Source organism: Amblyomma americanum, chromosome 10, assembly GCF_052857255.1.
Source record: "Amblyomma americanum isolate KBUSLIRL-KWMA chromosome 10, ASM5285725v1, whole genome shotgun sequence".
NCBI classification, from domain to species: Eukaryota; Metazoa; Arthropoda; class Arachnida; order Ixodida; family Ixodidae; genus Amblyomma; species Amblyomma americanum.
Genome location: NC_135506.1, coordinates 70,413,519 through 70,425,383, shown reverse-complemented (window position 1 = coordinate 70,425,383; position 11,865 = coordinate 70,413,519). Strand labels below are relative to the sequence as shown.

General features: G+C 49.3%; 1 protein-coding gene across 3 annotated transcripts in view; it reads right to left on the bottom strand.

Annotated features, from left to right (window-relative positions):
* Positions 1 to 5,556: 5,556 nt before the first annotated feature.
* The window catches only part of LOC144106894 (uncharacterized), a 43,103-nt gene continuing 36,794 nt past the window's right edge, over positions 5,557 to 11,865 (bottom strand). For 2 of the 3 annotated variants that reach the window (XM_077639843.1, XM_077639842.1), the window contains exons 3-5: positions 10,288 to 10,445; positions 9,069 to 9,106; positions 5,558 to 5,891 (exon numbers count right to left, since the gene is read on the bottom strand). In XM_077639843.1, coding sequence (XP_077495969.1) covers positions 5,778 to 5,891; positions 9,069 to 9,106; positions 10,288 to 10,445 — 310 coding nt within the window. In that variant the 3' untranslated portion in view covers positions 5,558 to 5,777. Of the gene's footprint in view, positions 5,892 to 9,068; positions 9,107 to 10,287; positions 10,446 to 11,865 lie in introns of all 3 variants that reach the window. The other variant, XM_077639841.1, reaches the window with a different exon arrangement.

The following is an 11,865-nucleotide window of genomic DNA, read 5'->3' as shown; positions in this document are numbered from 1 at the left end:
GCCCTATCCCCGATTACTTCTTAATCTCATCCGCCAACTTAACTTTCTGCCGCCCCCTGCTACACTTACCTTTTCTTAATTGGTATCCAATTCGCTACCCTTAACGACCATCGGTTCGCATTATAAGCCCTGCCCAAGGTCATTTCTTCCTCTAGATTTCCACTAGGATGTCATTAACCCGCGTTTCTTCCCTCACCCACTCTGCCCTCTTCCTGTCTCTTACACGTTACAGCCATCATTTTCCTTTCCATGGCTCGCTGTGATGTCCTTAACTTAAGCTGAACCCTTTTTGTCAGCCTCTATGTTTCTACCCATAGGTGAGTACTGGTAAGATACATCTGTATGTAACTTTTAACTTGCATGTGATGCCCTTAAATACTGCGCGGGCACACACGGGACGGAGAGGCAAAGAGGCATCGTAAGACTCAGTTTCAACAGAACAGATTATTTATTATTTAGTTTATTTTTATTTCGAAAACAATGCTAGCGTCTTTCGAGGCTATTGCAGGATTGGGTTACAATGTGACGGTTTTAGACTCCACACACACAAAAAAAATCCATCCGCACAAAGGAAGTTCACACAACAGAAATGTGAACATAGGAATACCAAGCCCCGCCGCGGTGACTCAGTGGTTAGGGCGCTCGACTACTGATCCGGAGTTCCCGGGTTCGAACCCGACCGCGGCGGCTGCGTTTTTATGGAGGAAAAACGCCTAAGGCGCCCGTGTGCTGTGCGAGGTCAGTGCACGTTAGAGATCCCCAGGTGGTCGAAATTATTCCGGAGCCCTCCACTACGGCACCTCCTTCTTCCTTTCTTCTTTCACTCCCTCCTTTATCCCTTACATTACGGCGCGGTTCAGGTGTCCAACGATATATGAGACAGATACTGCGCCATTTCCTTTCCCGAAAAACCAATTATTATTTTATTTAAAACAGGGTGAAGTTTGAATCACTGACCAAGTCAACTTGGTCACTTGGTTGACTTGGTCAGTGACCCAAACTTCGCCATGTTATGCTTCATCCTGACCAGACGGTATTCCGTCGAACGTTAGACTACGTAGACGGGATTAAGCGCCAACGCAGACCTGTGCAAATAAAAATTTAGGGGTTTTCTTCTACCTTGAGTCGATGCCTGTAAGTCGTCTTCCTCATTTGCCTCTTGCCGTCGGCACGCCAGCCTTTTCAGCGCCGATCGTCTGGGGCCGTCCGGAGCCTTGGTCTGGAATTAATCACGGACGTGTCATGTGCGGTCGAGTGGTGTTTATGTGGGATCTCGCTTTTCTCCTCTCCGTGTAAGGAGATACGCTCCTCCGAGTTCAAGGTCACCTCTGAATGGCACCGCGATTTCTGTCCAGGCTGCAGTACCGTGACGACGAAGGGAACGAAGACAGCCGTGCGCTGCGTTTATACCTGGCGCTTTCGCCTTCTTCGTTTACACATCCCGCCGTGCGACTTTCGTTGTAAAAGGGTGGAACGCACGGTCGAATCCCGCCGTGCAACTTTCGTTGTCAGCTGGTGAAACGCGCGGTCGGTAGACACCGCCGAACACCCCTCGTAAGGTGCACGCAGGTTGGAGGCCAGGGCCCGCAAACTTGCGTGTGGTGGGTTAATAATAACTGGCTTTTTGGGGAAAGGAAATGGCGCAGTATCTGTCTCATATATCGTTGGACACCTGAACCGCGCCGTAAGGGAAGGGATAAAGGAGGGAGTGAAAGAAGAAAGGAAGAATAGGTGCCGTAGTGGAGGGCTCCGGAATAATTTCGACCACCTGAGGATCTTTAACGTGCACTGACATCGCACAGTACACGGGCGCCTTGGCGTTTTTCTTCCATAAAAACACAGCCGCCGCGGTCGGGTTCGAACCCGGGAACTCCGGATCAGTAGTCGAGCGCCCTAACCACTGAGCCACCGCGGCGGGGCTGTGGTGGGTTGAAGAAACACTTTCTCGGTTGCAGCACGAGCTCGGGACGCTGCCTGCAAACAAACCCGTTGTCCAATAATGCGAGTCTATTCCTGCGCATTTCATACAGGAAAAATTGACTATGGCGGCGCTTCACACATTGTTTATTCATAGGATACCCCGAGGCACTTATGTCCTTGCTCTGACGAAGTCGTAAAGTACGCTTCCTCGGTCGAAGAAAAACGACTGAACCTTGTCGAAAATACGACAGACATTTTGTAGTTCCGTTCTAACGACAGATCTTTCTGTTGGTCTGTGACATTCCTCTGTAGTACTGTAGTTTTCTCGGCAGTCTGTAGTTCTGTGTCACCTTTCTGTCGCAACTACGCAATTTTCTGTTGTTCAAAATATGAGACATAAACGGCCTGTCCTGAATTATTCCCTTCCTCCATGTCCTATACGCAGTTTTCGGATGGATGGAAGATAGGAGCGCCCCCTTTGAAACAGGCTGACGGTAAGTGCCACCATGCTCGCCCTTTTCTTTCTTTATACAACCTTTGTCCGTAAAGTTCCGAGACTGAGTCCATTAAAACAATGCGTTTAAAATTGAAGTCATTTGTGCAGCATCCCTTCGAAATAGTCTCCCTTGCAGTCTATACACAGCTTCCAACGCTTCTTGAGGTTTTGCAAACAGTTGTAAAACGCTTCTTTTGGCAGGGCTCTCAGCTCCTTTGTCGTGGCGTCTTGAATGGCCTCCATCCCCCCATCCAGCGACCTTTTACGGCTCTCTTCACTCGAGGAAACAGGAAAAAAATCGCATGGGGAGAGGTCAGGCGAGTATGGCTGATGGGAAAGTACAGTAATGCTGTGCTTGACGAGAAATTCTGTTACGCTGAGAGCAGTGTGCGGCCTTGCGTTATCGTGGAGAAGGCCCCATTGTCCAGATGCCCATAAGTCAGGGCGACGGCGTCGCAGTGAATCACGCATGGGTGGGAGCACGCGGACATAAAAGTCCTGATTCGCCGTCCGCACTTGTGGGACGAACTCGTGGTGTATGACACCTATGACATCGAAAAAAAACTATCAGCATCGTCTTCGTTTTGGTGTTCTGTCACCGCACCTTTCTCGACGCCCGAGAGCTTGTGGACCGCCATTCGGCGTTCTGCCTGTTTGTTTGAGGATCGTATTGAAAACACCATGTTTCGTCTTCAGCAATGATGCTGTCGACGAATGCAGCATCCTTCTCTGCCTCGGAGAGCAAATCAGTGCTCACTGAGGCCCGCGTGTCCTTCTGCTCCTGTGTGAGGGAGTGCGGCTCAAGTCTGGCATTCAGCTTTCGTTTCCCCAAGTTCTCACGGACAATTTAGGGGCATGTTGTCTTACTAATGTCGAGAGCATCAGACAGCTTGCGGACTGCAATTGTGCGGTCTTGCTGTACGATTTCCCTGATTCGAGCCTTGTTTTCATTTCGTGAGGTTGAAAGGCGCCGCTGCCTTGTGTCGTCTTCCACCGACGTTCTCCCCGAAACGAACCTTTTGTGACACCCGAAAACTCGCGCCCGCGATAATGTCTCGTTGTTGAAAGCGTCACGAAGGAGCTCATACGTATGTGTGGCTGTCTTGCCAAGCTTCACACAGAATTTTATGCGTACACTCTGTTCAAGTTGGACGTCCATCAGTCCACATTCACTCACACATTCACTAGTGCTATCTAGCGGCTGCCACAGCAATCAACATAAATAGCTCAGGTTACCTCGAAAAGATGCCTCTGCACATACGCACCAACATTTATTTTGGGGTATTTTTTCTAGAGAAGAAAATAAATCAGTCTCGAAACTTTACGGAGAAAGTTTGTATTTCCTTCAAATTATTATCTGTGTAATAAATTGGTCTATTATTCGCCATTTTCGTTCAAAATTGGTTTTTTGAGGACACGAAATGGCGCAGTAATTATCACATATATCGGTGGACACACGAACCGTGCCGTACGGGAAGGGATAAAGGAGGGAGCGAAAGAAGAAAGAGGCGCCGTAGTGGAAGTCTCCGGGATAATTTCGACCACCTGGGAATCTTTAACGTGCACTGACATCGCACAGCACACTGGCGCCTTTCTGCGTTTCGCCTCCATCTAAACGCGGCCGCCGCGGTCGGGGTAGAACCTGAGTACTCCGGCTCAGTAGCCGGGTGCGTCAACCACTCCTGCACTTGTAGATCGCCTCCTACTTTTGAGCCACCAATCTTCCAATCGCTTTTGCTACCGTCTACCGCTTATTCGTTCGCATGACCATTGTAATCTCTAAACTATAGTGCCTAAGGGAGAGTGACTATGCCTGCATCGACCTCCGGATGGATACCGTCACATTCGAGTATGAGATGTTCAGTCGTTTCTCCAGATTTGCCACACACTGCACACGTGTCATATTGATTACATTTTCTTTTGTAGCTTCGCTCTCTAAGACACCCTGATCTAGCTTCAAAAAATACAGCACTGCCTCTTGAGTTGTAGAACGATTCCCTCCTGATCAGCCTTTTCCAATTCCGATGTAGTTCTGCACCTTTGATTCTTGCTGCACACTGCTGCTTTTCCACTGAATTATTCCAGTTTCAACCTTCTGCGTTTTTTACCTGTCGTTTAATGCTTTCTTTCTCTGTTCTTGTTTCTGGCATACTGATTGGTTAGTTGCCTAGTCCCTTTCCGCCAGTGTGTCAATGCTTTTTATGTATAAGTATTTAAAGACCTTAGCTGCCCCAGTGGCTCCCACCTGTTATCAACTACTGCAGTTGTGAATTTATCAATACTTGCCTCTGCCTTTCTTTAGTTAAGGTTGCGCATTTCTAAGCTTTTTCTTTATGCTGTCCACGGCTGCTTTTTCATTGGGCTATATTTACTTTATCGTCACTTATAAATGACTTAGCTATTTCACAGCGCCGTCTCCCTGTAAACATTTTCCCTCGGCATCTTGATTCCGTTCCTGCTTTGATTCTTTCTACGAAGACAGCTCATACGGTTCCAGAATTTTCTTGGTCCACCTTTAGTTGTATCGCGAATTTCAGCCATGCAGCGATCATCCATTCAGCGATCTGGCGACATTTATTTTACCCCCCTCGACGATGGTGAGCTCTACTGCCAGTTTTTGTCGATAAGATTACAATTCTTGGTCTATTTCCTCTTGCGAAAACTGCACCTTCTTTACCTCCGTTCTCTTGAAGCCACCCGTCATCGTTCGATGGCCTTCTTAATTTCCTTATCCCACTAGGTTCGTGATTCCGTCTTTCTTTTCCAGCGGTTTGCCACTTTTACATGTTTCATCTTCGTACTAACGAGTTGTGACCGATTATGATCCCACTTTTTCATAGGGCGCAGACGGAGGCGCCACCTATGAGATGCAATGGAAATTAACGGTGACGCACTACAGTGAGCAGCCCTGAGAAGCTCATTTCATTTTCATAAGTGTTGCGAAGATCTGTAAACGCCAAATCGTTGCCAGTTAGCGCGTCGAATTTTGCAACATGGCACCTACGTGAAGAGCCGGCAGTTCGTTCACCTATGCTCACACGCGACGCCAGGCTTCGTAAACCTCCAGCGGACGGGAGGGAACTAGGTGAATCTACCACCAACAGCCCGCCTGACAACAATGGGAAGCTGCGGTACGCATTAGCATTTGATGTTCAGAGCAAAAAGTTCCAGAATAATTCAGACAACTTTAATGAAGCAAGAAGGCAAGTCCCCATGGTCCCCATGATGACTGAATGTATTTGATAAGAAAACGAACTCGATGCCGGCTAAGATAACATAAATATAGATTGGTTGATGGCACGAACCGACTGGCGACTGGCTCAGTCACTCAGTCTGATGAGCTGAAGCATAAAACGAGACGCTAGAGTTCTTCGGTCTGGGTGCTGGCGTGTCGAAGACGGACCCGGCTGTTGGGCAAGTGGCTGGCCGCAAGCTGCTGCAGGATCATCCTCGCGAACGCAGGGACATCGTTGTTCTGCAAGACACGGGCGAGTGGTGGATGTTCAACGCACATGCTTCTGCACACTGCAACACACAAAGTGTTCTGGCTCAACGTCACAACGGCACGGTACGCATCCCAGTGACAGAAACGACCTGAATCAAAAGCGTTAAAGCTGCTCCGCTTGCCTTCTTTCTCGGGCTAAATTTTATGCTGAACGAGTACACAATTAATACGGCTATATTGGAGCAAAAATGGCGTAAGCTGTCTTCTGCCGCACTCCCTTATTACTCCTTCTGGGTTTAGAGTGCGGGTCATATTTCAGTAGTCATGACTATTCTGACGCGTTACCTGGCGAAAATCAATGGGTGCATTATATTCGCGCAAGTAAACGCCGCCTGCTCACTTGGACGTAACGGAAAATGAAAATTGTTTTTTTTTTATGGCAGGAAATGGCGCAGTAATTGTCTCACATATGTCGGCGGACACAGGAACCAAGCCGTAAGGAAATGAAGGTGGCAGTGAAAAAAAGAGAGAAATAGGTGCCGTATTGGAGGTCTCCGGAATAATTTCGACCACCTGGGGATCTTTAACGTGCACTGACATCGCACAGCACACGGGCCCCTTTTGCGTTTCGCCTCCATCGAAACGCGGCCGCCGCGGTCGGGTTCGAACGCGGGTACTCCGGCTCAGTGCCTTAAACACTGAGCCACCGAGGCAGCAAATCTTTTTTTTCTTTTGTTTAAGCAACGCGAGTGAAGAGATGGTACGCCGAAGCGTGGTCGACATTTCTCTGACTGCGACTGAACGTACACTGAACGAAGCCTCCATTAACGTAGAACGAGTTTCTTCAGCGCGCCGGTGGGAACGCTCCACAAAAACCTGCTGCTTTCGTTGACATGTGTATTCAATAGAATCGAGGATAGAGTTCCATAACTGTAAAACAGTGGTCTGCGGCGGCGCACCTAGTTGTAATATAGTACAAGGTCGCAATCTCATTTTACAGGCTACCTGCTCTGCATCTCGATTTCGCATAAACAGCTTTCGGGCAAGATGAATCGAGTTGACGCGAAATTTGAGGACCCCAACAGGAACAGCTTCTGACGTGTGTCCAGCCTTTCTCTATTTCTGTATCCCCGTTTTCCAACAGCGTCTCGAGACACCTACAGAAAATTACACCACCATCACATTACGCTATACGGGATAGGTACTTAATTAGGATGTAGCCAGCACAAGTTCACGATAATAACAAACGGACAAATACTAGTTCACGGACATGTACTATAGTTCGGTACAATTCAAGAACGCAGCTGCTTTTCCCCGTCAAAGTACCCCCTTCCAGCCAATGGCGTCGGCCGATTCTCATGACCCGGCTAGTGTGACAAAGGGGGCGGTGGATGAAAGGGGATAATCGCTTCCCTCTATGGTCCGGGATAGGCCCGTCTCCATTGTCACACTAGCAGGGTCATGAGAATCGGCCGACGCCACTGGCTGGAAGGGGGTCCTTTGACGGGGAAAAAGCCCCTGCGTTCTTGAGTTGTATCCGACTATAGCAAACGGACAGAGCTAGCTGCTGCGAGACACGCCTTGCTCTAGGGTTCCGCAATAATTTCGGTCAGTTTTCCTTTCTTCCAATGAGCACCAAAACCTCAAAGCACGAGAACTTTTATATTCCGGCCCGTACTTAAAGGGCGCCGTGCTTGAGCAGTAATTTGGAACCGGAGCTACCAGGGGCTGAACTTTCCATGCGAATTTACGACCATAACATCAGTTCCCAGCAAGCATGGTGTTCCTCGGGACGGTTTCAAGAGCGGCACGCTATTTATCGAAACTCGGGAACACGCAGGCCCGGCTCCCTCAGCGGTGGCTGACATGGGATGCATATGTCGCACGCTCCCCACTGCCCCACCCCGTATGCCACTCTAAACAGAAAGGAGTAGAAAGGGAATAAAACTGTCCTCTGTCGCATTCCCCTTTATAGAGGGGAATGTGATAGAGGACAGCTTACTCTCTTTTTACTCCCATTTAGGCGTATTTGTGTTTAGAGCGCACGGCACTGACCACCGGTGCGCTCATTTGTAAACATCAACGGTTAGGGGAATGAATGGGGGTTTAGGCTAAACCCTTCTCCCCCGTCATTTTTGACGGGTGCAAATTAAAGAGCGTCTTTCCTCCATAAAAACGCAGCCGCCGCGGTCGGGTTCGGAGTTCCCGGGTTCGAACCCGACCGCGGCGGCTGCGTTTTTATGGAGGAAAAACGCTAAGGCGCCCGTGTGCTGTGTGATGTCAGTGCACGTTAAAGATCCCCAGGTGGTCGAAATTATTCTGGAGCCCTCCACTACGACACCTATTTCTTTCACTCCCTCCTTTATCCCTTCCCTTACGGCGTGGTTCAGGTGTCCAACGATATATGAGACATATACTGCGCCATTTCCATTCCCCAAAAACCAATTATTATTATTTCTCTCTCTCTCGCACCGTTTATGAACTCTCTTTTGAAATATTTTGCAAGGGTGAGCCCGCTTAGTTTAGACTGGACTTGTGGACATTCACAGCAGCTCCGCGCTCGTGCCGGGCATCGCACAGGCACCGGATTCGTGACCTGTTACGGCTTTACATCTCCGGGAAGGCTCATTATCCAGAACTCATTATCCAGAGTCGTCCTTCAGCCCCGCCGCGGTGGCTCAGTGGTTAGGGCGCTCGACTACTGATCCGGAGTTCCCGGGTTCGAACCCGACCGCGGCGGCTGCGTTTTTATGGAGGAAAAACGCTAAGGCGCCCGTGTGCTGTGCGATGTCAGTGCACGTTAAAGATCCCCAGGTGGTCGAAATTATTCCGGAGCCCTCCACTACGGCACCTCTCTCTTCCTTTATTCTTTCACTCCCTTCTTTACCCTTACCTTACGGCGCGGTTCAGGTGTCCAAAGATATATGAGACAGATACTGCGCCATTTCCTTTCCCCAAAAACCAATTATTATTATTAGTCGTCCTTCATCCAACAGTGTGGAACTATGTGCTGACAGAAATGTGCGACAGCGCGCACTTTCTGTCTTTTCTAAATAAAAAAAAATTCCAGTTGAAATAGTGCGGCGCAAATGCACGTGCGTAATGCTCCTTATAGTCTCCAGCGCATGCGCAGTGTCGGGCTCAGCTCCCGAAAGACAGTGTTCTCGTAGGGTACACGGCTTCCTGAAAACGAACACTCGAGCATACCGTGAGTAGGTATCGCAGCGCCTCCTCGTGGGCTGTCGCTGCAACAGAAAGAAAGAAAAAGTGTCATGCCATGTGTTTCCCCGTCAAAGCAGTGCACCTGTCACCACTCGTTTACTGAATCGTTACTGTCAAACCCTGTATCACTACTATTCCGCACTGCCCCCTCCCTCCCGTACACTGCACGCGATAGTGTGAATACTCTATTACGTGGGCAGTCCATTATTTTTCCGCAATAACTACATTATATGCCGCTATAAATAAAACCTAAACGGATTACACTGGCGCGACGTAGTTGCACTGGCGCGTTGTTGAAGCGGAGGTTAGGAGGCAGAAGTAGTTGTGGTGGAGTGGAGCGACAGGGGGCCAGGTAATAATAAGCAAAGCAAAAGTGGTATCAGTTAGCCACGGATGATGACTGCTAACCTCTGAAGCACACGTCGAAAATTTATGCTAAAGTACTGTCACTTCTGGTACTGGTACACATCAAGAAAGCAACGTCAATTAAACGCCAGTCTGGCTGGAGCATTAAGGAAGGAAACAATGCATCGGGGAGACGGTGCGCTCACGGCCACCCATGTTACCGCTGACGTGTCCAAGGGAGGTCAGAGGCATCGGTTTTGACGCGGCCCTGGTCGTCTTTTGGTCGTTGTTGTTGCCTCAGGGACGTGGCATATACCCACGACGGGGGATTGGCCGGGGTTCAGTGAGGAGGGCCAAGAGAAGAGGATAAACTGGTGCCAAGCTAATGGGTATGCTTTGGGTAATAAGTCAAGAGATTATTTGGAGGTTTCTTCTTATATCCTCTTTCACATCTTTCAGCTCTTCCTTCTGTACGTGCCAGTGACAGCGGTGCCGCTAGTGCCGGTCGACAATCACGTGCACTTTTTCTTTCTTCATTCGGCCACAGCGGCAGTATTCTCGGGCATGAACTCACTAAACACAAAACGAGCTTCACTCTACCAAAAAAAAAAAAAAACCAAGAACCGTGATCCCTTTACTTGTGGCTCAACTGTGTCCTTTACTTTTTGCACGCCTGTTTCTAGCGTCTTAAGTGGACGGGGGCACAGTCTCAGAATGTAGTCCAGGTTAGTGCATGCCACACAGTGACCGCACGGTTCACTGTGCTTCGTTGGTAATTGTTGTGCCCCCCTCCTCCCCTATGCTTCGCACGCATGGCGCACATTACACTAAAACGATAGCGAACGGCGAAGGTCCTCACCTCGCGCGCCGTTCTTCGGAGGCTCCGGGGTACGGAGGACGCTTCCTTGAGAGTCGCTTCTGTTGCGCCAGCGACGGGTGGGCGCCGCGTCCACTTCGTCGGAGTCGGCAGCGGATGGCGATTCTCCCAGCAGCGCATCCAGATCGTCATCATCAATCCTGCCGCATAAATGAATTCGCACAGTCAGCAGCGAAGAAGCGACCCGCGAACAAGGACCAGCGCGGCTCCGGATGCTGCATTCGAGAACTTGCTTAACCTGATCTGAAACAGATGCCTACTTCTGAAACGCATACAGGGATTAGTCGGAGCCTCTATGAGGCGGTAAAATTTCCTTATATGTCCCGGTGAAAAAAAAAAAGTTAGCCAAGCATAAGCTAAGCGAATCAGGAAAGGGCTCTGGAGTCCGAGCCATAGAACGTGATCAGAGTAGGAGAAGGGATAGGCACTGCAGGGGACACAAAGGACAAAGTGAAGTCGACCTGTAACAATAGATTACTCCAAATTTTAACGACAAATACGCTACTTCCACTCAAAGCAGCTTTATAAGAAAGATTTGATTTATGGGGATTTAACGCCCCAAAGTGACTCAAGCTATGATGGACGCCGTAGTGAAGGGCTCCGGAAATTTCGACCTCCTGGGGTTCTTTAACGTGCATTGACATCGCACATTACACGGACCTCTAGAACTCCGCCTCCATCGAAATTCGACCACCGCGGCCGGGATCGGACCCGAGTCTTTCGGGCTAGCTGCCGAAAGCCATAACCACTGGAAGAAGAGGCCAAAAAAATTCTAAGGATGATTACGGCTCTCCCTAAAGCGAAATTTGAGCGCAGCTTTTTGGTTGTCTCGGGCTCTGTAGGCTCATTCTTTTGTAACGATAGATACATTACGGTAGCATTTCGAGCCTTCAGCGTGGCGGCGCCGCCACCTTGTGGCTGCGCTGCCACGCCGTCACGTGGTTAGTCACGTGGTTCGCGTGACTGGTCACGTGATGCGGAGCAGCTGCTGAGCAAGTTCCACTCGGCCAGCTGTAGCTATCGCGTCACTCTAGGTTTAACCAGAGCGAAACCACCACCAATTTTTTTGCTTTGCTGGGTCGCCGACACGTGTGGCGACGATATTGGTTGGTGTTAGTTGCTGAAGAAGACGATGTGCAATGCACATCTTTGATTTTCCTCACGATAGTATAGTCGTGAGCAATGTGACAGGGAACAACTTCTTTGCACAAAATGACGAATTTGTAGGTTATTTCTCCGCTAATTTTGAGAATAGCTTGTGGATATTAGAGGTGAATAAGATATCTAGTTACGTAAAACAAAAACTGTCAGATATAATTATGGTGTAATCAATGAATAGCCGCCGGGTTGGCTCAGTGGTTATGGTGCTCGGCTGCTGACCCGAAAGACGCAGGTTCATCCCGGTCACGGGGTCGCATTTCGATGAAGGTGAAAAGCTACAGACCCGTATACTGTGCGATGTCAGTGCACGTTAAAGAACACGAGATGGTTGAAATTCTCCGGAGCCCTCCACTACGGCGTCCCTTATTTGAGTAGTTTTGGGACGTTAAACCCCCATAA